The 27,207-nt window shown below is 43.8% G+C and overlaps 3 protein-coding genes across 17 annotated transcripts in view; all 3 read left to right on the top strand.

Annotated features, from left to right (window-relative positions):
• The first annotated feature begins 747 nt into the window (after positions 1-747).
• On the top strand, positions 748-14,185 carry larp4b (La ribonucleoprotein 4B). 3 transcript variants are annotated; one of them, XM_062482263.1, is made up of 17 exons: positions 748-1,313; positions 3,220-3,353; positions 6,718-6,868; positions 8,337-8,513; positions 8,749-8,827; positions 9,281-9,417; positions 9,684-9,787; positions 10,505-10,615; positions 10,791-10,844; positions 11,003-11,248; positions 11,586-11,689; positions 12,010-12,267; positions 12,516-12,540; positions 12,751-12,915; positions 13,122-13,285; positions 13,458-13,596; positions 13,731-14,185. In XM_062482263.1, the coding sequence occupies exons 2-17, from the start codon at positions 3,273-3,275 to the stop codon at positions 14,043-14,045; spliced, it is 2,310 nt and encodes a 769-aa protein (XP_062338247.1). In that variant the 5' UTR covers positions 748-1,313; positions 3,220-3,272; the 3' UTR covers positions 14,046-14,185. The 3 variants fall into 3 exon arrangements, with proteins under 3 accessions (XP_062338247.1, XP_062338248.1, XP_062338246.1); XM_062482264.1 differs by having other exon boundaries at positions 12,495-12,540; positions 13,458-13,569; XM_062482262.1 differs by having other exon boundaries at positions 12,495-12,540.
• A 319-nt stretch (positions 14,186-14,504) lies between these two features.
• LOC134037022 (uncharacterized) lies at positions 14,505-19,885 on the top strand. The gene is made up of 2 exons (XM_062482298.1): positions 14,505-16,795; positions 16,868-19,885. The coding sequence occupies exons 1-2, from the start codon at positions 16,110-16,112 to the stop codon at positions 17,130-17,132; spliced, it is 951 nt and encodes a 316-aa protein (XP_062338282.1). The 5' UTR covers positions 14,505-16,109; the 3' UTR covers positions 17,133-19,885.
• Positions 19,886-21,739: 1,854 nt separating this feature from the next.
• Positions 21,740-27,207, top strand: part of dip2ca (disco-interacting protein 2 homolog Ca) — a 108,976-nt gene continuing 103,508 nt past the window's right edge. For all 13 annotated transcript variants that reach the window (XM_062482222.1, XM_062482221.1, XM_062482216.1 and 10 more), the window contains exon 1: positions 21,740-22,036. In XM_062482222.1, coding sequence (XP_062338206.1) covers positions 21,958-22,036 — 79 coding nt within the window. In that variant the 5' untranslated portion in view covers positions 21,740-21,957. The remainder of the gene's footprint in view (positions 22,037-27,207) is intronic.

Below are 27,207 nucleotides of genomic sequence, written 5' to 3'. Positions count from 1 at the left end.
CTTCACTCGATATAACGTAATTACTTTTGTTTGATGTGGTCTTTGTGGAGGAGCCTACTACATGGTAAATGCCTAGGGTGACAGTGTAGAACTGATTTATTAGGCGAATTGGGAATTACATTATTAAAACACATTTGATTTAGAACGCCAGGGGTGCTCCAGCACTTTAAGCACTGCCCATACAATGCCCTACCCCCATGATCCACACCCACCGACGATCACGAGTGGATCCTTGTGCCTGCTGTGAGCGGAGACCAACCAACCAACGAGCCTGTTTATTGTTGTAGGAGGCGGGAGTTAGTAGTTTGTGGGTAAGTACGTTTTGACAACCACAAATAGCCGCCATACAGACTCGGTGGGTGGGGGAGTTCGTTAAATTGGTTTGCTCTTTAATTCAAATATTTATCTACACGTAATGCATTTAATGGATTGAGATTCAGAACATACACAAATAAGCGAATCCGCGAATCGAACAAAGTCTTAAATCAAATCACTGATATTATATCCTTAATTATAGTAAATAAAAAAAGATCTCTAAACAGATTAAGATTTTATTTGTGACTATTATTTTTCATATATGCTCATCCAAGCACACTTCAGGGCATTTACCCAAAATACGGATATGGTAAAATCTGTCTATAACGACTAAAGAGAAATAGCCTGGCACAACAACAGCTCCTCCCTGACAGTTTAGCTGCCTGCGGACCTTGGCGTTCAAAGCGTGTGAACCCTGTGTGACAGCTTGGAGCTCGATGGTCACTGCGCTCGAAAGGCAAAGGAAACAGCTAGCAAGCTATTTCTCCATTCCAAAATCCACACTGGTACCTCGAAGGATCCAGCTTTTTTCATAGCTAGCCAACGAGCGAATGCAAATCGAACATTTCTATCATTTTGCGCTCTTGGATTACGTTTCATATAGCTTTTCATCTTTTAAACGAATTATCTCCGTTTGTTAAAATTCGAACGAAAAGATTGATTTGGCCTGATTGAAAAAGCAAGTGCAAAGTTGTACGCTAGCTAAATGTGAGCGGATTTGCTAACTGGCTTCCGTTACTGTAAGTGAAACGTTGTTTTGGAGTATCGTAGTCGTTCTTCCATCCTTGCCAGCAGATACTGTCGCTTGTTCATCGAGTAGCTACAGACTAGCTCGCTAGTTAGCTAGCTAACGTTTACGTGCTCGCGCCGTTAGCCTGCTAGCTAAATACCTTGCGTATTCAGTTTGGAAGTCGATTCAAGCGAGGCCTTGCCATCATTACTACTCCCTACCAACACCAACACCAGTTTTTGCATTGCCGTGCAGCGATAGTTGACAGGTGAGTAAACGCCCACGGAAACCTCTAGGTAGCACTACTTAACTATATAGCATTAGCATTTAACTTCCTTACTAGTTACTTGCTCTCTAATTTGTATAACGTTAGCAGTAGATATGATAATCAATTGAGATTATTTTCAAATAGCTTGTAGCTGGCTAACTAAATTACGTTAAGAAGCTGTTTTTAGCAAATACTAGCTAGCTTAGCTAACTCTAGCCGCCTGCAGGTAGCTAGTTTGGTTAGCAGAACAACATAAGCGTCTTGCTAACAATTTGAGCAAACGCTATCTCGCTTGTTATATTAGTCATTGCCCGACACAACAAGCCGATGGAACTTAAAATGGATAGCGACTAAACGTAAGTAAACGTAGCTAACCAACGGTTAGCTGGTTTGAACAAAAACGGCTTTAACATCGACTTCATGCTAGAGAAACGAGGGGTTGGAACGCTAGCTAACCATGGCATTGCAGAATGATGGGGGGTTGGGGAATCCGCGAAATCACGCAGGAGGTCGCCATCTTTCATTGAATGGATATGATGATGATGCGGCCCTAAAACTTTATTTTGCTAACTTGTCAGCATCACCACGACTCACGAGTTGCAAAACCATCGTCCTTAATTTGAATGTCTAGGAAACAGTTAAACGGTAACACTTTTGACTGACCAGCTAGAAAACTGCAAATATCATATCTGTCATTTGTCTTCAAACATGAGACTAGTGTGTCAGGGAGACTTCTAGGTAGGGAACCACTCATGGCGTGGCCAGTGTCTGCCAGAAACTAGATACCTGCGCCGTATGACGCTTTCTTGAATTTAGGTGGACTAGGTTTTTAAGTCTGTAAAACGAGATTGCCATGTACATTCTAGTGTTGGGATGGCATACAATCGTTATTCAACTATGGAAAACATAGTTGTTTTCGCTGAAAGATCGACTGCACCTGACTCGTTTTATAGAGCTCATGCAGTGGACGCATGAAGTGTGCGGGATCACTGATTTGTCCAATGAGCACACCACATAAAGTACACGCCCCATAAACACCTGAACCATATCATTTCCTGACAACTCTCGCTTTCAGTCAGCAAGATAGCAACATGCATGTTGATGCAAATATTGTCCATTTCATAGAACTTGACAGGGCAGAGTTTACAATTTGCGATTCATACATTTGATTTATTAACTTGTACAGTGTGATGTCTTCAGTTGCCCACAGAAACAACAAGAATGCAAAATGTAAATTAAGTCTAATTTTGGGATGCTGCTGCTGCTTGAATGTGTAAACTTCTGTGTAAAAAGAGTTAATTATTTTCTTTCATGTTTTGCTGTCATGTTATAATCTAATATGTTGAGTAAGAGATAATCTAATTTTAATTAACTAATGTTGATGAGTTTAGTTTGAGTTAGTTTCATATCAGTAAATTGTTGTTCATAATCCATTGAATTACCCAAAAGTGTATCAAAATGTGTCTGCACTTGTTTCTGTTACATTTATGTTTGATAGACTGAAATGGGTGTTTTCCTATATAAATGGTATGTAAGCACACACTCCATCAGTATTGAGTATGTAGATCAAAGGTCGTGAGCTTTACAGCCATGCCATTCTTTTTCTGCTTTGTATGCAAACAAAATGAGAGCCCATGTCAGAGACAGGCATTTGATTGTTTGGGGATTACCACTTCTTTACAAATGAGACCTAACTGGATAGAAAAGGGATGTTTTCAAATGTGCTTGGTACATTCATTTTCTCTTGTGGACAGCCTGCATGTTTTTCTCATCCAAGATGACTGGAATTAAAGCAAGATATTCCAATGCCTTAAGTATTTGGTGGAGGCCTGCTTTATGAGCTTCCTTGTTTCAGGAAGTTTCAGTTTCAACTGAATCAAAAGTTGTTGTTTTTTTATGCCCACAGCTAACTTGGTGACAAAGAGACTTCTCCCTGAGGAGCCAAGAAGTAGACGGCTCATGACTTCTGACCAGGATACAAAAGTTGTAGCTGAACCACAGGTGCAGCAAGTACAAGAAGCAAAAGAGAGCTCCTATTTGGTAGGTACCCACATCTGTGTCTGGGCTGGGCTCGGCTGTGGGCTTTTAACCCCTAACTGCTTCAGAGGATGTCGTGGAACTTTTATTTATTTCAGTATTTAAAACACGTCTGTATTTGAACATGCTGAGTGTGTAGCAGCAGGATGCAAAGGTTTCGACATTTATTCCAGCTTCTGGATTTCCTCAAATTAGCATCAGCCGCCTTGCTGGAAGAACCTGTGAGGGACTAGAATTATTCAATCTAAAACTCTCAACAATTACATACATGACTAGGTTAGTGTATCACAGCATTGTAGTATTTCTTATGAGTTTTTCTTGTTTACCTGCAAGCGTGAAGGCTGGATTGAAGTCTCTATAGACTCACTCCACTCACTTCATCAATAGAATGTGGTTTCTGGTCACTGGTTTCCAGAGACACAGAAAGCTGTGGACGTCTGATTGACAGGAACACATGGACTGCTTCTAAGGTCCCAAATTGAAACTGTCTACTGAAGGCTTGGCTATGGGGTTGTTGGTGTGACTCTCCTCATGTCAACTGAGCAGTGTTTTCCTTGCAAGGTTAGACTATAGCAGACTCAAACCGATTTTTCTTAAATTGAGTTAGAAAATTGGCCTGTTGCATGGTACTTTTACAAATAGGTTTATGGAGTCTGGAAGAATGTTATGGAAATTGTATTGAATAAGTGGATTGCAAAAAAAGGAAAATATTGTATCCTTACAAGTTCCAAAATGAGGAAGTGGAAAGACATTGCTAATGCCTTTTTCCAGTGTTATTTACACATGCACAAGATCAGAATCAAAATTGGTGGCAGGACAAAAACTGATTGGGGCATGTGTCTTCATCCAGGGACTTGCAGAGCTAATTGTTGCAACATTTTAATTAAATATTTATCCCTACCATGTGCATGTTAACTTGGGGACTATCGTGCAAGTCCCATTCTATATCCGGTGGCTCTCTACACTACACCATATGCTACATGCATATGCACATGAACATTCATTGCTTATGACCTTTTTATAGCTCTGTTCCAATCTGATCTGCACACACATCAAAGCAGGAAGTAGAAAACGTCCTAGATGAATGTTGAACCAATGTTGCCTTTTATTAGTTGAAGCAGCCCATCATACCAGGAGCCTGTCTCAATATCATGCTGGATCTTGTAATGTGCTGTCCAAGTATCCCTGCAGCCTCGTTAAAGGGCAAGTAGACTAGGCCTACAGATAAATGTTGCTGTATAGACAAAGCATTTTTCCCTGATTCATTTGAATCCTGTGTACTCAGCAGAACGCAAATGACTCGCCTCCTCCCGTCCATTTAAAGGCCACAAGTAGCACTCTTATAATTTTTTTTCCTGAGACTCTTGTCTGTCCATCCTTGTCTATAAACGCCTCTCCTATCAGACTAAAGCCAGCAATAATTCGTCCTGGGTTGCACCTCAGTGACAATAACTTTTGCTCCATCTCTAGTTTACCCATCAATCATATCCTCCTCTCATAAAATCCATTCTCATCAGGCACTGGGAAAGGTAAAGTTTACTCCCCTAGCCCCCCCCCCCCCCCCATCACCACCACCATAAACACACATACACGGAGGCTCCAGGTTTTTCTTCCTCCCCCTTTTGATTCCGAAAAGGTCAAGCGGACCCGAAACGCTCCCGAGCATTGGACACGGCGAGTGATGTCAGTCCCCCGTTTCTATAGCAGCCAGGTCAGACTCGAGTGGGAGGGCATTACACTTGCGCATGACTGGATTATTGGGCTCATGTCCTCGGCCTCAGTGGGCTTGTTTTTGAGGTACCTTTTTGTCTGCGCGCGTGCGTGCGAGTGAGTGAATGCTTGACCGCTCTGAGCCCAGGGAGCTTGTGATACAGCGTGTATGAAATAGGACCCAGGGACCTGGCTGGAAGATGCGTCTCTTGCCAGTTCATCAGTGTACTGCATTAAACCCTTATTTTCCAATAAGGTCCCCCCCTCCTTCTGCCCACTACTGAGAATCTGTTAGTCTAACATCAGAATTAATTAGCGAGGCCCACCGAGCACAGGCTTGTGAAACGAGGGGCAAAGTAGCCACCCCTCGTTACCTGCTCCGCAGACGGCCTCTCGCGGCTCGAGTGACGGTTAACACGACGCCGCCGTTCCCCGGCGATGACGTGGGCTGTGACTCCGAGGGGCAGCCGCGGTGGAACGTGGAGGGCTGCAGAGTGGGAAGGCTGGGGCCAGTCGACGGAGGCCACGTCAGGCTGGAGGGGGGTGGGTGGGGGGTGTTGAGCGTCAGCCTCCTCGCATTGTTTATTCCCTGACAACCTGCCGCTCCTGGCAGCGCCTCGTCAGCCAGACCCAGTTTGACAGCCCAGACGGAGCGTGCCGGCTGCGGCCTCCATCGAGGGCCGACCCTGAGAGAGGTGACGAGGGGAGGTGACGGGGAGGGGGGGGGGGTCATTCTGAGCAGACTTAGGGGGACTGCTCACACCACTCGGCTAGGACCCCAGGGGGTAAACCTGTTGGATTTCGGGACACCTCCGCATGACGACCCAGGGCGAACGAGCGCAGATGGGAAGTGTTGGAGCCTCCTGTCTCCGCCAGCGGAGAGCATGGCCTGCGTTGTGCCTCGAGACTATGAAGACACACTAGCTCTTACAGCAACCCCTCCGCTACAGACGTTTAGCCTGTGAGACGTGCGTGTCGGATTGGCAGAATAATTTTTCGTTTGCTCCTTTAAGTAGCCCTGCACCTCGCCCCAGCCTGAAGCAGAGGGCTGTCATGACTGTTGACGGTGATCTCAGGGTTGAGGTGTTGCATATCATGTGGTAAAACATACTCATGACAAACGGCACAGCTTACTGGTCATTTTCTTATTTAACCCTTGTGCTGCCTTCGGGTCACATGACCCAAAGGTTCATAACGAACCATCGTTGTGTTTACCCAATTGTACCCAATACAAAAACATATAAAATAATTTTCTTTTAACCTTTGCAATGTGGGGGGTCTGAGACAGCCCAACGGTTAAAAGAAAATGCTTCACTTTGTTTTTGTATGCGGTAAAGTTGTCGCAATACGACGGTGGGTCACAATGACTGATGGGTCAGAACGACCCGAAGATAACACAAGGGTTAATTTGATCATTTTGGTGATGTGTTCTTGATGTGTATGGTAGTTGGTCTTCATTTGGACTCAGAGAAATAATACTTGTATGATGTGCCACCTACTGAACAAAATCCCCAAATGCCAGTCATCTTCACTTGTCATGAGGACGTTTCCTGACATGATGATTGGCTCCTTAGTAGATCAATCTCTCCCTGATTATACAGGTTCTATGCAGAACAGTAATGTCATTATGTGTTCTCTCTCTCCAAAACCTCCACAGGAATCCAACAAGGTTTCTGACCTAAACCCCAATGCGAAAGCATGGGCCAGCCACATGCTTAACCTGGACACCACTGGGCCTGCAGATACAACCCCATCTCTCCAGCCATGGAAGGAAGGCTGCGATGGCTCTGCTGACCCCGGCCCAGAAGGTCAGCCATTTCAGGAAGAGGATAGAAATAGTCCACCGACCGTGTGGCTGCACGCTGTCACCACAGCACCACCGGTTGAATCATTCATACTCAATTTAGTCCGGGCTATGAATATTCCCCGACACCTATCACCGCTCCTCAAATGGGGATAATCACTCATTGTAATGTGTGGTCTCCATCTGTTGAGTTCTGACAAAATTGAAGTAAACCAGCATGCAGTGGTGACATACAAATTCTCAATTAGACTTAAAAAACATAAAATTAAATACAAAAAATGTTTTAAAATATATTTTGGAATTGCACCAAAGGACACTACTGGCCCAGTCACAGTATATATTGTAGGCTTTGGTATGTGTGTTATTCCTGCACTTCAAGCAGTAACATTGACAAAATGGAAACAGATATCCATTACAATATTAACTAGAGAGGGTACAATTTCTGTGGAAATTGTAGGGTGTGCTCGCTTGCGTCGGTTGCAGGTGGGTCCGTCCCCTTAAGTTTTTCCCCATCTAGTGATATTTTCAAGCATTTAGCCTACTCAAGAACCCCCCTTGAAACAAGCGAACCCCCTTTGAAACAAGCTACTGTAACAACGTTGTCACCGGCAGTATTTCAGATGGAATCGCGATTCAAACAGTACCATCTGCTAACTGAAAATATGCCCCCAAAAACGTAAATAAGCTTTACATCTATTTAGGGAGAAATGGCTAATTCAAAATAAGTTTGCTACGAGCAAGCTAGTTGCGGTGGCTAGCCAAACTTCACTGAGTGAGGGGATTGTTTTTAAGCGCCGGAAATGAGCATGTTTCTTTTGACATAAAGTTTAGGCTGTGGCATTGAAGCCAGCGACACACCACACAAGCTTGAGTTTAAATACATTCTTTAATGTGACATTACTTAATGTACATGCAGATCTTGATTTGCTTAAATGTACATGTATGATGCTGTTAGTACACCACGGCACGATACGATACTCGCTGTGCAACAGTACATCTATGCACGTTGTATCCATGCGTCGTTGCTAACGTGTGCTGACGTGGTGACGTAGATAGCACTGAGTACCCTTCGTCGACTAAAGGCACTTTTTTGCCACAAAAACGTTGTAACCTCCTAAACCGTGCAACGGAACGTACATAAAAATACAAGCAACGCAATCGAGACCAAGACAAACATTTTGACACAGGCGCTGTCTATGTAGTCCAAATATTGACTGATCCTTAGGGGGGCGAAAATAAACAATAATAAATAAATATATATGTGAGAGAACAATGGTTGTGCTCGCCGAAGGCGTGAGCACACCCAATTAGTACACCAATTAGGCTTTGTAAATATTTGTCGGGCAAATCATGGACAAAATATACAGAACAGTCTATTTAATCCATAGTTTACCCTCTAAAACTACCCACTGAATTTCAACGGTGCAAAATACACAGCCGTGTCTTAATACCCTGTAAATGTGGCTGTCCAGGCTATGAAGCGACTGAAGACAAGGTGTACGAGGAGCCACTACTAGCCCAGCCAGATGAGCCTCCGCCAGTCCCAGTGATGCTGGCTGAGCCTGCCCAGATGGCAGCCGTCACGCTGGAGGGTTCTGACCCGGCGTACCCCGAGTACCCAGAGGCTGGACAAGACTCCACCCATACAGGTGGGGTCATTCATCACAAGAGCAAACCCTTGGACGATACACAACACCTTTTTCTGTCTTAACGCACCTCCCCACGCGTCTCACAAATCGAAAAGGGTCTTTACAACGACCACATTTTATGCTGAACCCAAAGCTAGATTGTAGTTTCAAATTCTACTTAAACATGGCGTGCTTCTAGAACAATTCCCTGTGATGAAGGGGATTGAGTGTAATAATAGCTGTGGTCTGTCAGCAGTGGTGGAGCCCCAGCAGGAGAACCCCCAGGAGGACCTGAGGGAGCACCTGAAGAAGACTCTAGAATTCTGTCTCTCCCGGTGAGCACCAGCATCTCATAGTGTCATGGCAACGCATGCTTGACTGACAAACTAAGCTGTAGCAGTGACAACAACAATTGAATTTGGGACACAGAGCTGACACAGTGACCACAGAGGGGAAAAATATAGCGTTAAAAAAAAATATATATTCAAATAGGATATTTCTATGGTGGCTTTCCAGACACTCAAAAATATGAAATTGTCTTATTTTGTTACTTATTTGTTGGCGATAGTAATCAAGCACCGCCTATGCTGGAATGCTCTGACGCATGCGCTGTGACGCTGCCCAACCGACGCACACTCATTAGTTGTGTGTGTGTGTGTTGGCTCTTTGTGGGTGGGAGGCGTGCTCCAAATGAAAGCTTTACTTCATGCTGTCAAGAATTCCGTGGTGGGTGCTGTTGGGTGGGACCATGCAGGGAGTAACGTATGGCTTCCTCCCTCGGGCTGCAGGGAGAATCTGGCCAGCGACATGTACCTCATCTCTCAGATGGACAGCGACCAGTACGTGCCAATCATGACGGTAGCCAACCTCGACCATGTCAAGAAACTCAGCACGGACATGGACCTCATTGTTGACATTTTGCGATGTAAGTGGTAGGCCTTAACACGGATGTCATTCAGTGCATTGTCTGTTATATAATATATATATTTTTTAAATAAAATAATTGTATTTAATGCCATTGTTTAGTGTTTGCCGGCCTACCTAATAGATATGGTGTTCACATTGTTTGTGCTAGTCCTTTCAATTGCAATTACAGATGGGTTTTGATTCTGTGCCTTATTTGTTAGTGATCTTGTTCTGGGTGACGTAGTCATACATGCATGGAACTGATGTGTTTGATGTGGTCCTCAGCGCTGCCCTTGGTCCAGGTGGATGAGAAGGGGGAGAAAGTGCGGCCCAACCAGAACCGCTGCATCGTCATCCTCAGAGAGGTCTCAGAGAGCACCCCCATCCAGGTCTGGTCCAGGCTGCTTCACTGGGGTTAAGGGACGGGGTTCAGAAGGGACCTGGGGTATCTAGTGTCATGTCGGAGGGTTGGCAAAGTAGGAAGATCTCACCTCCTACACTGAGTACGGCACAGGATCTTATTAATCTGCCTATGATTTGTTGGTTTGACTTGTGATGGCTTGAATCCTTGTCATCATACATCAAAGAAGTTCTTGTCCCGATCTGTTGTTTGTCTTAACAAATGCAGTGGGAGGTTGTGCAAGGGTAGTCAACCTACCAATCTACCATCATTCCAGTGACAGACATTTAGCCTGCCAGTTAGTAGTCTCCTGAGTCTGACGTCAGATAGCCCACTATGCTCTGCTAGACTGTTTACTGATCCAGGCTAGTGAATGGAGACCCCAGCTAGCATTCCTCTGTATCCGGTCGATCTCTGTGGTCAACATACCAGAGCCCGTTTAACGTTTGCCGCACCACCTACGCAGACGCAGGCTCATAATTTATTTGGAGGTGTCAACCTTTAGGGAGTTATCACAGAGAGTTTCTGTCACGTTTTGTTGTTCCAGAAAGTCAATACTTTGTTTGAAGGAGGAAGATTTAGGGACCTTAAAAAAACACTTAGCAAAGGAATAAAAACAATGAAAGCAGTGTATCGGATACAGTTCGAAAAGTTCTCACAATCATTATTAAATGTGTAAATGTTTTTTTCCCCCCTTGTTTTTCAGGAGGTTGAAGCTCTTTTCAAAGGAGATAACTTGCCTAAATTTGTCAATTGTGAATTTGCTTACAACGACAACTGGTTCATCACTTTCGAATCGGAAGCAGATGCACAGCAGGTGAGGGCTCTTCTGGGATGCGACACCACACACACACGATCAGGGGGTTAAGCTGTACAAAGCTGGTCATGGGATCAGACCAACTGCTTTAATGTCTTTATGTATTTATTTGACACCTAAACAAGGTTTTATGCATGTATTATGTGAACAAATACATCTTCTCCCCTTCCTACAGGCATATCAGTATCTTCGTGAAGAAGTGAAGACCTTCCAAGGGAAGCCTATTAAGGTAGGATGTCTCCTATTTTGATAAGCTATCAGTTTGTCTGATGTTAATTCACATTGAAGTGACCAAATAACCTAAATGAACTCAACTCCTGTATGTAAATAGGTTTTGTTTTTTTATACGTATTCTTACAATACATGTGTGCATATGATCCCCACAAGGCACGCATAAAGGCAAAGGCAATCGCCATCAACACTTTCATGCCAAAGAATGGCTACCGACCGGTGGAGGTGAACCCATACGCCCAGCAGCAGCAGCAGCAGCAACAGCAGCAGCAGCAGCAGCAGCAACGCTACACCTCCTACTACATCCCACCGGTGTACAGTCCTCAGCAGCAGTTCCCCCTCTACAGCCTCATCACCCCCCAGGCCTGGTCAGCCACACACAGCTTCATCGACCCAGCACTGGTGAGACGCTGGCGCACGTTCACATTTCGCTCTCGATGAGGGGCTCCACCTGAAGTGGTGCCGCTGGCCCGAGCTAGCATGTGCTGCGGGATAGCTAAAGCATGCTAGCGCGTGTTAGCGCGTGTTAGCGCGTGCTAGCGCGTGTTAGAGCGTGTTAGAGCGTGTTAGTGCGTGTTAGTGCATCTGGACCTCTGGCACTGGCTGGGCTGTGGAGGGTGTGGTTATGGCTAACGATGCACAGCTCGTCCTGCATGTCACCATTTCAAGCACAGGCGTATTGACGCAGTGGTGCTTCATAAGGAACTATTTTGTTCACTTTCTTTCCTGCATTTGACAGGTTACGCCATTTCACAACACCCAATTCATCAACGGATTTACATCCCACGGTTTTAAACCAGCTACATCTCCACTTACAGTTAGGCACTACTCTCCCAGGAACAGGTAGGTGTAAGCTTCGTCCAGTGTTGTTGATGTAAATGTAACTGTCTTGGCTTATTAATTCTATATAATACAGTTATATTGTACTGTACATAATGATATAATCAAATATTTCAAACAAGCAAACAAACAAATAATCCTCCTTCATATTGATCAAATCAAAATGTATTTGTATAGATGTTTTTACAAGCAATGTCAGGGCGTTACATACGCCCATAGAACTGCCCCTCAACCAACCTAAACCCTCAAGGAAGACAAGGAAAACCTCCCAGCTTGCTTTCTTTGAAACCTTTTTCCAACAATCAACTCTTGTTATTTTCTAGGAATCACAGTAAACCTCACCTGAGGCCCCCCCTCCCCACGGCCGACCGCGGCACCGGGCTCCTGGACAGCCCCGCCATCTTCAACTTCCCCAGCGACCGCATCATCAACGGGGTGCGCAGCCCCCAGACACGGCTGGCCCCGGGCCAGCCCCGGACCAGGTTACCCTCCACCGTGGCCTTCCCACGGAGGGACGTGGGCACGGGCCGCGTGGCCGAGCCCATCACCACCGACTACTCCCTCAGCATGGGGCGTGGAAGGTAAATGTAGCCATGGAAACGTCCTCCGCGGAAGCGTTTGCAAGCGAGGGCTGCAGTCCTGTGGTTAACAGCTGCTCTAGTCGAATGGGGTTTGTAAAAATCTGGCTTGGAGAATTTTGATTGAAATGCGATTTGATTATGCCACCGAGAAGAACTACGTAAGGATAAGTCATGAACAATCAAAGAAAATGATGTACGTGAATTAAGGGATGTTCTCTTTCTTAAAGGAAAAATATTTCTGGTTATAGGAAAAAGAGGGACGACAAGTTTACAGTAAGTACCATTTATTTTATTTGCGTAGACTAGGATGTTCCCCCCCTCCCCCATATTTTAAAAAGGGCACTTAGTTTCACTGGTGCAATATGCCGAAGCACTGTGACATGGATCCAATTACAACTGTGCTGGGGCTTGAACACTGGCTGGTGTGGGCGGTGTGTTCCTCAAGTGGATAGTGCTGACTTTGTGCTTGCTGCCGTCACGTAGAGAGTGGCCCCCCAGTCGCCTCCTCCTCCGAAGCCCCCGTCACCGAGCTTCGAGCTGGGGCTCTCCAGCTTCCCCCCGCTGCCTGGAGCGGCTGGACACCTCAAGACGGATGACGCCTTTGACAACAGACTGGCCAGCATGGTCGTAGGAACCACCAAGGAACGGGTTAGTACCTGTATTAAGGGCCTTCATTTTCTTTTTGAAAAAATAACCATCATGTTTTTTGGTTTTATATTTATCTGGATTATTATTGTATATTTTTAAGTTATCAATAAGCAAACACAAGGCCCCATCTCCACGCTTGCATGTTGACCCATCCATTTCAAGCCTTAGTAGGAGCCTAAATCTGGATTTTTTCTACCTTGATGTAGAATGTAAGCGTTGACGCCAGTGCTGCGAGTCCCCTCCCGTCTGGAGGTCCCAAGGAGGCCCTGCGGACGGTCACATCACCCCTGCCCACCAGCTTCCAGCCTGCCCCGGCCCCTGCCTCGGTGGCCACCCCTCTCACTGGCCCTGCCTCTACACACCCGACAGAGTGAGGAACCCAGATGGTTTCACCATGTTCACCTTTACACACACACACACAGTTTGAGTTCAAATCATTTTGCCATAGACGACCTTTTTAACATTCCTCAACTTAAACATATTAATGTGTCTCCGGGAAGGAAAATGTATATTTACATCTGTATGTGTGTGTGTTTTCTCAGGGAGGTGAAGCTTCCGGAGGTGAAGCAGAAGGAGGTGCTGGTGTCTGTGGAGCGGGTCACAGCCACCTTGTCCACTGCTAGCAAATCTGTTCAAGTCAACGGGGCTGCTACAGTGAGTCAAGCTTTACTAGCCAGCAAAGTACGAGCATTTCTTCAAACCTTCAAACATTTCCACGGTCTTAAGATCCCTCAACGGAATATCCTTGTGTTGTTTCCGCATATCATCTGTCGACTTTGATATCAAAACCGACGTTGTCTGTGTGTTTCTCTCAGGAACTCCGGAAGCCCTCCTACGCCGAGATCTGCCAGAGGATCAAAGACGGCCCCACACTACAGCCCCCGAAGGAGGCCAAGCCAGCCGGCGCTCCCCTCGCCAGCGAGGAGAGGAAGTGCCCTGATGCCACCCCGGGAGACAGGGGGGAGCCCAAGGGCAGAGAGACATACCCCTCCAAGGCCGCTGGCACTGCCACTCCTGGACGAGCCCCCCGGGAGGTCAGGAGACCGGCGGGCCGATGGTCCTCGCCACCCCCCCATGCAGGGAAGGCCCCCAGCAAAGATCTCAACACCCCCCCAAAGTCCCCGCAGTAGGAGCCACTGCATTGAAGTATTTGAAAACCACAAAACCGTGAGGAGAAAAGAAGAAAATGTCAGGGCTATTCAGTACTTATCCCAAAATCACCCGTCACAGCGTAGAGGACGCCTCTCTGGTTCAGGGCTTGCAGACAAAAGCACTTTAGTGTGCACGTAGAGCACTGTTCATCCTTTTGACCTTTTTATTTATTTTGTTTGGGTTTTTAATTTGATTTTGACTTCTTTTTTTTCTTCTTTTCTTCCAAAATGTTAGCGTTACTTTGGTGTCAATCTGTAATCTTACTGTTGTAGAGAGGTATGTCCAAACTGCCTTCCAGGATAGTATTGTGAGAGTAGAGAGCTGACCGCAGAAGGCTGTCCTGTGGAGGGGGAGGATGGTGGGGACAGGCAGGCTGTCCTGTGGGGTGCAACCGTTTTCCGTTGTATGTCAGGCTTAAGTTCCTCTGACGTGATCTGAGTGCAGGATGAAATCTGCCAGACGAACACGACGAGTTTTTACATATTTGCGTTCGTATGCAACGACTCCCATCTCTATTTACAGACTTATTTGTAATCAACTTACAATGTACCGTTTTGTGTGATTATTGGGAGTTACTTTACACTAGATGACCTTTTTGCCAACATGGAACTCTTTTCATCTCATTAGAACAACAGCATATTAAGTTAGGGTTTGTTTTGGATACTGGTTTGATAGTCGGTACTAGTAACTACTACATTTGGTTGTTGCATGCTGGTGGTTTCGAGAGCGCCTTAGCCTTTTTCTATCTGATCACTGATATGGTAAAGAATCACATTGTCTTTAGTCCCAGCAGTAGCCCCCCCCCCCCCCCCCCCCCCCCCCGGCATCTGAAAAGCACATCACTAGTTGGGCCTGGTAACAAGGTGTGTGATCAGGGTCAGAGGAAGTCTGCATCTGTTCAGCTCTCAGAGCTAATGGTCATCACCGTGTCAGTGGGAATCTCTACCCCCTCTTTGTGTCTTTTCTCATTTGCGGAGAAGAAAAGCATTGAAATGGCTAGATTTGCAGGCACATGGACAGTGGGGGTAATATAAGGAGTGAAGGTGTGGCAGGGGGCAGTGATTGGATTCAAACAGTGGGATGTTTGGTATAATCCCTTAGATATGGTGCTTGAAGTTGATCCTGGATTTTCAGATAATCAGGTACTGTACTCGGCATAGAAATACTTGATAAATACGAGCTAAAACTTTGCACTATTTAGTTTTGTTTCTGGGTTTGATTGCGAAATTCATAGTTTACCTACAGAGGCAAAAAGGGAACTTGGGAGTTAATTCTCCAGAACATGAATAGGTTAGACTGCATCTTGTTAAATTTCAGCTCTACCACAAAACTCAACCCCCCTAAAGGATTTCAACTTGCACAGTATTAAACATGGTGAAAGATAATCCCTCATGTGAACATTTCAAATGTTAACTGTGTGTATTTACTGCTACGTTCACAAGTCAGCAAGAACTTGTTTCATGCATCTGAGACATGCGTACTAAAGCGCAGGAATTGGTGTAGTAGTTCCAGTATGGTTGTCTCTCTCCATCCACTCAGTTTTGCGCTCGAGTCCCACCTGTAATGGCATCTTTTTGTGTTTTATTTTATTCACTTTAATGTTTTTTTTCTTCATTTGATGACTGGTGAGCCCAATCCACTGATAGGGCAGCTCTGAGGCTGTAACATACTATTCAGTATTAGATTATGTAAGGTTCAAATCTTAAATATGTTTCATGAAGTGGAACAGGTTAAAAAATAAATACAAAAAAAGATAATGTACGAAGGCAGACAATGACAACACTGTTTGAAATGGGTTCAACTTCAGCCTCACTTTCATCTGTGAGCTTCAGCGTTGGCAGAAGGGGTAGATAGTGAACTACACCTTGAGCAGGATAGTGAACTTCACCTTGAGCAGGATAGTGAACTACACCTTGAGCAGGCTAGTGAACTACACCTTGAGCAGGCTAGTGAACTACACCTTGAGCAGGATAGTGAAATACACCTTGAGCAGGATAGTGAAATACACCTTGAGCAGGCTAGTGAACTACACCTTGAGCAGGATGGTGAACTACACCTTGAGCAGGATGGTGAACTACACCTTGAGCAGGATGGTGAACTACACCTTGAGCAGGCTAGTGAACTACACCTTGAGCAGGATAGTGAAATACACCTTGAGCAGGATAGTGAAATACACCTTGAGCAGGCTAGTGAACTACACCTTGAGCAGGATAGTGAACTACACCTTGAGCAGGCTAGTGAACTACACCTTGAGCAGGATAGTGAAATACACCTTGAGCAGGCTAGTGAACTACACCTTGAGCAGGATGGTGAACTACACCTTGAGCAGGATGGTGAACTACACCTTGAGCAGGATAGTGAACTACACCTTGAGCAGGAGGGTGAACTACACCTTGAGCAGGAGGGTGAACTACACCTTGAGCAGGATAGTGAACTACACCTTGAGCAGGATAGTGAACTACACCTTGAGCAGGATAGTGAACTACACCTTGAGCAGGCTAGTGAACTACACCTTGAGCAGGATAGTGAAATACACCTTGAGCAGGCTAGTGAACTACACCTTGAGCAGGATGGTGAACTACACCTTGAGCAGGATGGTGAACTACACCTTGAGCAGGATAGTGAACTACACCTTGAGCAGGAGGGTGAACTACACCTTGAGCAGGAGGGTGAACTACACCTTGAGCAGGATAGTGAACTACACCTTGAGCAGGATAGTGAACTACACCTTGAGCAGGATAGTGAAATACACCTTGAGCAGGATAGTGAACTACACCTTGAGCAGGATAGTGACCTACACCTTGAACTGTCCCTCTGTGAATCTGACAAGCTCAGCAGTGTTCAGCTTTGACAGATATAAGGCGACACCACGCTATTTGGTCATGTTCCAACTCTCAGCTCAATTCGGAATGTCCCAGTTTATAATATGGCTTTTGTTGCTTCCTCTTACAAGTATGTTTTGTCTTTTCAGCATGGTGTCTACTGTATGTAGATCTCTCCTGGCACTCCTCATAACCATGTGCTTTTATATTGACCACTGTACTCTGCCTAAATGTAGGAAGTGAGAGAATGATTCCAAACTGTGTAGATGTGTCTCCTAGATGTCTTCCTGCAACAAGGAGCACCTTGTGCCACCATTTAAAAAGATGACCTGAGGGTGGAACATGCTTCAGAGAATGTCCTGTACTAATAGTGATTGCTGCTTTTCTGATTTGGACGCTTGTTTTGAGTTCCAAAAATATTAAAAGAGTGAGTTTGATTCTCAATTCTGAAGGACTGAGATGCACTGGGATGGGCAGTCTTAAAAGTTCATTTTTTGGGGGGAGGGGAAATAGACGTGATGCACCATATCTGCTTATTTATAAACCAATGCTGTTTATTCCATTAGATATCGATAACAAGCTTATTTCTAAGAAGATACAATATATACATGATTATATATAAAAATGTATGATTTCCATCCAGTGTTTGAAAACTTGAATTTTATTTAAACTTGAAAAATGACTTTGCCTTAACTTTTATACGAGACGGCGTAGAGTTGATTTCTTTTCAAACCCCAAAATGTTACCAAGGGTGACACATGGAAATATTTAGTCATACCAAACGTCACAAGTCTTACTTGGTCTTAAGAAAGTACAAATCTAGCAGCATTTTGTTTCTTTTATTTGTTGTTGTAAAATGTACGGAAATAATCTAATTTGATAGTCCTTGTTCTTTGTTTCTAGTTTCTATTTTCAGTTTGTTTTGGGGAAAATATAAATCCTGTAAATGCAAAATAGTCAATACTGTATTAAATATGTGCACTTTGAAGTGTGTGCTTGGCTTGTACAGTTGTAAATAATCAGAAAAATATAAGAGGTACCTTAAAATGATATAAAAAATATATTGATCTTGTTGAAATATTAATGTTGCTATTGAGCTGGATGTAGGATAAACTAAATGTTGTGGTTTGGAATATTTCTTTTTACTTTTTGTTCCAGTGTGCAGAAATTGAGTCTGCCACACTGATGTGGGCAGATGTGTCTGATTGTAACTTTTTAAATGTCATGCTCCATTCCATTCTTCTTGTGTTGTGTTCACCTGGTGTGCAGGTGTGTTACTGTTGTCCCGCCCCCCTCACTGTGCACAATGAGAGAAGGGGAAAACCTGTGGTACATCCTGAAATGACGGTCCACCAGAAAACCTGTAGTCCGTCTTTGCTGTGCTTAAGCAATCTGAGGTGATAACCATATAGGATTTGAAAGTGGAGTACGGTAAAAGCACATTTTAAGCACAGATACATCTCAATCTTTCACACTCAAAAGCAGTGAAACAAAAAAAAGAACTGGCCACATATTGTACCAGATACAACCTTTCATCTTTGACGCAAAGTGATTAGATTTTTTTTTTACATTGTTGACATTTTCTTTCTTTTCTTTCTTTGTGTGGATATTTTGTTATAGTTTTCATTTGAGATTTTGCTTTTCAGAATGTGTGTCAGATTTTGTAGCCCCCAGAACTAATTAATGTACAAACAATTTTATTTGGTAAGCTTACTAGTGTTTAGATTCAAATCATATAGTGTAGGTCATTTTACACTTATCATTTCAGAGTTTTCTGGCACATAACTGAATAACAAGCCGTGCATTGTCTGTTTATCTTTCAATCACATTTGGACTGCATTTAATGTGGCAAAGAACCATTGTCTGTGCCATTTATAATAATTATTTTTGTTCAACCTGGCAGTTTAACTTGTACATAGTTGAAAACTTGCCATTATATTTTGATAATTGATTTCTTACTGATGACGTGTAGCTGGACAAAGACTATATCGCTATATACATAAACTGGGACTTAACCTGATACCACTGACTAGACGCTGAATGACTCAGCAATCTGCATCTAGTGCATCTGTTTTGGCTGAGCGGAGGCATGTCCGTCTAACTGGAGCCGGTGTTCATTAGCTGTAAGCCCAACACAAATGCAGATGTCATTGCAGAAAGGTTATCTATGAATGTGCTATCAAGCTTAGCTTTGCGTGTGAGCATGTGTGTGTGGGTCTCCGTGTGTAAGTGGTGAGTACCATCTGGAGTGAGGGGGGTCAGTCAAGTAAAACACAAAGTTATGAATGGTTGATAGAAACATGGGTGGGTTGGCCAGATGTGCAGAAGGTGTGTGTAATGAGAAATGATGTTTGCATTGTAATGTTCTTGGGGGGGAGGGGGGGGGTGGTTGTCTCCAGACGAGATGGCCCGGCTCAGCAAAGACTCACATTTGAACTCCTCTGGTTTTGCAAGCACTAAAAGCCCTGTTGTAATGTTTGGGCTGTTCTGTTACTGTACACCAAGCGTCATATCAGGCTGTCTTTCTCCCCACCCAGTTGGCCTCTGCTTCGTCTCACAGGTTTGACAGTGCCATGTATTTTTTGCGGTTGCAGCTTGTCGTAAATTGACCCCTGTTTTTTTCTTTGTCCGAGCAACGACGTGTTTTCAAAATGCACCAACTGACTGGAAGCGAGGCGAACCTGCTGTCTCACTATCAAACTCACTGTGGTCAATTAACTCATTTTTACTCTTACCATGTTACGCTAACGGCAGTGGACAATCGATGACTCGGGTGAGAGGAAGCCAACAGCAGTTGGCAAAAGGGTTGAGGAAACTAAGGTTACTCTGAGAGGGCTTTTGATTTTTGTCTTACCTATTCTTCCATTTAAGACTGGAATCAAGCGTACATGTCAACTATTGATAATTTAAGTTACTCTTGTGTCATGATGTAAACTGTCTAATTTGGAGAAAAAAATGTAGCTTACTGAAAATAAAGATTTAGGCACTGTTGAGAAGCTAGTGTATGTGTCATTTTGTTGTCCAATAGGGTAGACCGAGTCCCCTTTTTGTTTAGTTTTTTGTTTGTTTTTTTACAAGCCATAGCAAAGGGCTTAACAGTTGCCCCAAGATGTGAAAACCTGAGATCTACCCTCAAGCCAGAGCTAAACCTTCCAAGTCCTCTAGAAGGCGTCAAGTGCAATCCTCGTATTTACACACAGAGAACCTTCTGGTCCTGTGCTCACAGCGCTTCATGTTTAACCAACCAGTTTAACCACTGAGTGGATTATAGTGTCTACAAAAGGTTATTCATTTATACCAAGGTTTATTTGACAAATTTTGTATGTTCTGGTCTCCATCTGACCATCTTGGTGTTATTTACTGCCACTGAAGATCTTTGAGTGACAGGGTAGGTGTGAGGGAGGGGCAAAAACAAACCTTCAGAGAACTCTTTAGGATTTTTTTAGAAACCACAAGGTGGCAGTGTTTTAACAAGGAAACATGGGGTTGGAAGAAATTCTGTTTTCCATAATCCTGTGGTAAGTATACTCCCAATTCTCCACAGAAATGTGAGTCTATCCACACCCATGCAAACTGTATTGGCCAGAAGCAAACAAATGCAAATGAATTGTTAATTGTTTAGTAATTTGGTTGACTTGAAGTCCAAACTCTAAGTTTGCAAAATCCAAGTAGCAAAATCTCCCAAATACTTCTCCCAAACATTTAACACCCTTTTACGATGTTTGTCGTGCATTCTGGATCTGTTTCTTATTAGCTCACAGCTGTTCAGTAAGACAGCCATTGAGGTTGGCTTGCATTTTTTAAACAGCAGAAATGGAGCTGCATGAGTCTCCCCTCCCTCCCCCTGGCGGGTATTTTGCTTTTCCTGTATAATATAACCCTCTCCCTTATTCTAGTCATTTTTTATGTTTTACCCCGAGCACAAAATGACTTGGGAAGGATCGCATTCCATGTCATAGCATTGGAATTCTATGCAGACTTGCCATTGAAGCTCAGAAACATTGAGTGTTATGCGTTCTGGACCCTCATTAGAGATAAGCCTGTGGCTCTTTCAATGTATATCAATTCAGATCACAGTCTCCTGGTCCCCAGGCTCCTCCAGTGACTGACTGCACACATCTAAGAGCTTGTAGGGAATGGGCCAGGTTACATGATGCACTTGTGAATGCTAAGAGCCCAAGCTGCCCCAAAACACTGGCTGCTCTGGTGTCCTTGTAACTGCTGCACATCTATTTATCAATCTATTTGTCTGCTCTCTACTGTACATATCTATATGTTAAGATACTATCTTCAACTACTTTGAGAAACCACTGATCTGACATGCATAGACTGATAACTACATTTAGTCATTTAGCAGACACTCTTATCCACTAGTGTTAAGGTGCATATGATTTCTCCTATCCAATTATGTTAATTTGTGGGTTAACATTCATTTAAGAAACGAAACGTTACTCAAAAAAGATCTCCAAACATATAAACTCAAGATGCCTGTTGCCCTGGAACTATTCCTCCATGATGATGTCAAAAACTTGGACCAGTTTGGACAACAGTCTGTTAGGGTAATTGGCTCTTTGTTCATGGGCCATTCAGAGATTGTTTGTTTCCCTCAAGCGACCTTGTTATTGATTTATATACCGCATTGCATCTATAAAATGCGTACATTAAAACAGTCTAAGTAGCCACTAGCCAGAGAAGGATGTGCATTCTACACCCAAAAGCTGACCATCCATAAGTTCAAAAGAACTGAAGCAATTTGGCGCCCTCCTCAGGGTTCGAATATGGGTTTGTGTCTCAGTCATCACGTGAATGTAAATGCACAGCACTAGAAACGGAGGCAACGTTTGAGTATCCTTCAGCCTGCCGCACTTACAGTCTGGACTTACACTGGTAGATTTTCACACAGTGGGACGACCATGGCGGGAGTTGAATAGGGGGTGTTGACCACTTTCCGCATTTCTTCTTCAGCGGTTTAGGCATCATACCTCTGCGGTCAAAGGACACTGTTTAAATACCGACTGGGCTTTTAGATAGGAGAAAGAGAGGAGAAGCCAAGTAATTTAAAAGCAGAATGGCGGACCGTGATACATTACCGCTTCCTCTGGAGGTGAGAGCCAGACTTGCTGAGCTGGAACTGGAGTTATCAGAGGGTAAGCCGTTTTTATAAACATCGAAATATTGCAATGCTTTTGCGAACTATTTGTGAAGAACTCCAGATTTTTGCTGCAGAGAAAATGTATAGGAGTTTGTATGGGAGATGAAACTACAGCGCAGTGAGCGGAGTCTGTAGCAAATAAATGTGGAATAATTTCTGGATACAATTCTATAATGCATTGAACAGTACAAACAGCATGGTAAACAAATCGCTTGAATTAGTTTGAAAGAAATTGTTTGATGAGCCCCTGTGACCTTGACATGAAAGAGTAACAAAATCTAAATATGTATGTATGAATGTTCAAAGTTGACGTATCATACTGACTGTTGGAATTATTTTTTTAAATATTCTCTGTTATGGTTAGTATGATACAATATTGCACTCGTCTCACTGTAGGCTATCTTTGTATGTCGAATATGTCAAATTGACGGCAGTAGCCTACAGAAAAAGAAGGAATACTGGATTGAGTGGCACAGTCGTCCTCTATGTTAGTTTGTGTTCGAGTGTCATGTTTCGCTTGCCAAATGTTTTGTTTTGTATATTAAGCTTCAGAGAGAGCTTTGCCATTTAAAGCCATGTACGGCAAAAAGGCACAGAAACTGCGTAAAGAGTCTGACTGTGTTTTCAACTGTTGTCAGATTTGGGCTTCAGCATCTTACCAATGGAGTTATTTCAATGAATTGAGATGTTGGAAAAGCATAAAGGAATGATATTTTAGAGAAAGCATACTGGGGGTGCGCAGTGGAAGTTGTTGAAAATGTAAAACACGTTTAAAGAAATAGGTCAGGTGGTCTTTTTGCATTATTTACACGCTTCAGTAGACGTTATAATGCAGAGCATCATCAATGCAGTTCTGCACGTCTCAGACAATGACCTATTTTCTTACATCCTTTTCTCTGGCTCATTAGATCAAAAACAAACCCTCTATTAGGTACCACAATCATGTTCTCATATTGTAGGTGCTAAACCACTACACAACATGCTCAGGACTCACATGTGGAACTGTAATAACTGACATGGTAGCTGATATGACTTATTCTGAAGCACACACACACACACACACACAGTGCAGTTATTGAGTTTTCAGCAGTGGGACTGAAATGTGATGTCATACTGATCATAGCAGGTACATAATGTACAGAGTGCATGTGTTCAGCATTATTGCCGTGTTCCACAGAGCCACTTGAGAAGTTCTCTTGTCCTGTGCTATCAGCAGCTCGCCAACAGGTGTCCGGAAGTAATCTGATTGTTAGGTGAACGTTAACGTCATGAGCCAGTCCACCAGCTGTCCTCAATATACCTTAGCTAGCTAGCGAACTGATTCCCAGTTCACAGAACACACAAGAGTTCCAGTAATCGCCGGTGTTATTTAATCTTTGTCTTATCTTTTATACATTTTAAAATTATGTAGCGGCAATAGGGATATAAGTTATTGTGTCAAATGTCAGCCTGTGAGTTTGTGTAAATGGTTTGTAGAATGGCACATTGGATAGTGATACAGATTGGATAGTAAGATAATACTGTTAAAGGCTGTTTAAAACAAGAAGATAATATCAAATTCTTTAACACAGCTCAGCTACGTCCTGAACAGTTTTGGCTCAAGAATAGGGCAACTGTGTTGCTGTCGAGCTCATTACTTAAACCCATCCACGGTCACATCTGGGCTTGATATGATGCCTCTGCTAGACCTCAGCAGCCATCTGTTGTTTTAAAGCCAGGGCACAAGGAATTCTTTCTCCAGAAATAAATGCTTTGGCATACTGTACTACTGTTAATTACAGTTGTCTTTTCTGTTTGAAACAGCCTACCATTGGGGTTTGATTTATCGTATTGTACTGCACAGCCAGTCCTGTGTTTTACACTTGAAATAGGACAAATATTCAAACACACCAGGATTTGGCTTCACTGAGAGAGAGCTGCATCTGTGCTCTTGTCGGGGGTGTATTGTATCTGTGCAAAAACATCAGGAACATCTTTTGAAGGCAACCGGCACCGAAGCTCGTAAATTGTTAAACCCTACAATTATGATACGGTAGATGCAACAGTTAGAGAACAATGACTGAAACATCTTAAAGCAATCCTCTTCACCGTCAACATCTTTGGTTAACTTGTGGAGGAGGAGTTAGCAAATGGTGAAGAAAAAACTCTCTTTTTTATTCATCCCCCTCCCCCCTCCCCATAATGATACAGTGTTAGCTCAGACTGACTAAGCAGCCTCTGTGTTTTGAATGTTTAATGAATTCAAGCTGTGGCATCTCAGAGAATATGTCACAGTTGTGAGTTGAAGCGCTGTAATAATAATCAGGCACTGCCAGACAGTTGTGTGGGGGGAGTTTGTGTGCCGCGTGCCTGGCCCCTCCCCTCTCCACCCCGGCTTCAGCCCAGAAGCTATGGAAACAACCGACGTGAAGCCGACCTTTGGATCTTGATTATGACAGGATGAGGTTCACCTCGCCCTCGTGTGACGTGTCGGTTTGAGAAAACGTGCTGAGGATGGTGTGACTGCTCCATTCATGCTGTGTCATGTTGCCCCAATTGCTCTTATAAGGGTACACATTGAATTGGCTGCTGGCACACTCCCATGTACACTCCACACACCTGTCTGAAGCAATGACAGTAAACACCAGTGGATTGTGTCTCCGGTTAAATGTGACTGACAGATATAAATAGTCAGCATGTTAATGTTTTCTTCATATATGGCTGGATGAGGTTTTGGTCAAGGTCCAAATAGAAGGTCAACCGAACCAGGCATGCATAGGCTTGTACCAGTACCTTAATTATATGAGTAACCGATAATACTTTATTTTCAGTGCTGAATATGTTTGTCATCTCCCAACCTTGTCACTTCTGAATCTTTTGATTTTGTCTTTGGTTGTTGTGACTCCAGTCCAGACCCTTACACCCCTGCTGCTCTACCTACCTTTAGACTGGCAGTTGCCATAGTGATGTCGTTTTCCTACTTCCTCCTTGGGGGTGATGACTACTGATGTGAGAGATAGACAGAGAGGGAGAGAGATTGTATAACCAAATGGATGAAGGGCACATGGCCAGTGGTATGAAAAAGTACAGCTGTTGATTAGGATGGCATTGGGGATGACATAACACAAACATTTTACAGAATTTTTAATACCCAGATATTCCTCTTATTAATAGTTTGGGCTAAGCTCATTGCTAGCCAGAGATGTATGAAAGGCCCATGAATGTTTCTCAGAAGCGACTGCAGTGCTCACTAGTCCTGATGATTTAGGATTAAACATCCGAGCAGAATCCTTTACCAGTCAGGGGACCGAACTTTCTCTGACCTCGGTCAAAGAGATTTTCACCCTAATAACTTCTGAAATCCTGACCATGCAATAAATGACTGCTTTACAGCCGACCAAACACACTAAACCTACTTTTATAAATCCCTTTGTAAATCCTGTGTTTTCTGTACCTGGATGACCTTTGCCACAGATCAAGAAACATCCTTCTGTGAAGCCAGCCCACCACCGTACCCCACCACCGTACCCCACCACCGTACCCCACCACCGTACCCCACCACCATACCCCACCACCATACCCCACCACCATACCCCACCTTCGGCTTGAGCGCCTCGCAGATTTCTCTCCTCTCTTGGAGTGCATGTCAACCGCTGCTCTCTATGTGCAGCAATTGGACAAAACGACAAAACGAATGCCTGTTCACCGGCTGACATTTCAGCCCTTGGATTTGTTGTGCTGTGCACTGACAGAGAGGGGGAAATGAATATTTATGCAGTTGCCTCCTGTGAGCTGCCTTCCAGCATGTGAAGTATGTCTGCTGATCGCAAGCATGTGGACACTTCCCTATTCTAGCAAAGTCTGCGCCTGTATGGTCCTGGGTTCCGCTTTAATGTCATTTTGAGAAGATAAACCCTGCAAAAGCTGAAGCCTTGGATGAAAGTCATAAATGGAAATCATTTTGTGAACACAGTTGTTCCAAAAATCTCACCCTTTCGTTTTTGTACTGTAGGCTAGTTTCGGACTGTTGCTCAATGTCTAAAACGCATCAAAATAGAGGGTATAAATTGTGTTTTTTGTCTGCTTCGGAAAAAATTGTATGAGAGGGACATCCCATATATCATTAGGCAGTTGGTGATCTAATCAGCATTTCATTTGTCCAGTTCTCTGTTGGTCCATTCAGTGTGAGATTTTAAAGGGAGTTTTACAGCGAGCTGGTTCTGGTGTGAGTGGCTTACCTCGCCAAATTGGCTGAAACGAGCAGGAACAAGAGAGGCCGAGCCATAAACATTGTTGTCCGCCTGACTCAACAATTAATTGGCCAAATTTACGATTCTCTCCAGTGGTAATTGTGTGTCTGTGTTATATCACCTTTAGAGTTGGCGCCTTTAGCTCAAGGCCAAGACTATTTTCTTTACTAGCTTGGTTGCTTTTTGTTGGCAGGCTTTATGACATTTTGTGTTTTGGTTTGTCATATTCAAATTTTTACGCCACAGGTTTTGTTAAGGTTAACTTGTATTCGACTTTGATTTTTGTTTTATATGCTAGGAAATCAGTGATGCCTAACCATCCATATAGTGTGTGACTGGTGTTAAAGGCCACACAAGGGTAATATCAGTCCCTTTGTTTTGGGACATTACATTCACTCCAAGTCACACCACTAAGCCACAAGCTTCCCATCTGTCTGGAAGATGCGGCTGGTGAATGCAACATAACTGCTGCAACAGGCTCCTCAAGGGGGTGATGTCATCCTTGGACTGGTCAAAATGGGTGCCATGGCACAAGGGCTGTTTCTGCTAGATTGCATCATTACACTGCTCAGACAGGCAGTTTTGGTCAGTTTTGGTCAGTTTTCTCGCCTTTTTTCCTCTTTCTTTCATCCGTCTGCCCTTGCTTTGAAACCTGCGTGTTGTGAAGCCTGTCATGTAAAGTGGGGTTTCTGGGGGTGAGACAGAATCGAGCCTCTCCCTGCTGTGAAAATAAATGAAACCGATATGAAAACAATTTTTTTCTTTTTTGAGAAAAGGACTATGGCCTCACCCGGCTTTTTTCCAAACATAGAGATGACAAATATTTGCCTCACACAGTGTGTTTTTTTTCTCTGGCATAACTGTCATACCATTGTATTTGTTATTACAGTTAAAGGTGAGCTTAGTTTCCAGTTCCTGTGACGACCAGGTCACCCCA

The sequence above is a fragment of the Osmerus eperlanus genome, chromosome 16 (assembly GCF_963692335.1).
Source record: "Osmerus eperlanus chromosome 16, fOsmEpe2.1, whole genome shotgun sequence".
NCBI classification, from domain to species: Eukaryota; Metazoa; Chordata; class Actinopteri; order Osmeriformes; family Osmeridae; genus Osmerus; species Osmerus eperlanus.
The sequence above is the reverse complement of the archived record's forward strand: the minus strand, read 5'-3'. Positions and strand labels throughout refer to the sequence as shown.

Coding starts and splice junctions, on each gene's coding strand:
- LOC134037022 (XM_062482298.1), top strand. CDS start 16,110: ATGGTGAACTACACCTTGAGCAGGATGGTGAACTACACCTTGAGCAGG. Junction 16,796..16,867: donor AGCAGGATAGTGAACTACAC/CTTGAGCAGGAT, acceptor AGTGACCTACAC/CTTGAACTGTCCCTCTGTGA.
- larp4b (XM_062482262.1), top strand. CDS start 3,273: ATGACTTCTGACCAGGATACAAAAGTTGTAGCTGAACCACAGGTGCAG. Junction 8,514..8,748: donor ACAAGACTCCACCCATACAG/GTGGGGTCATTC, acceptor GTCTGTCAGCAG/TGGTGGAGCCCCAGCAGGAG. Junction 10,616..10,790: donor CGGAAGCAGATGCACAGCAG/GTGAGGGCTCTT, acceptor CCCTTCCTACAG/GCATATCAGTATCTTCGTGA.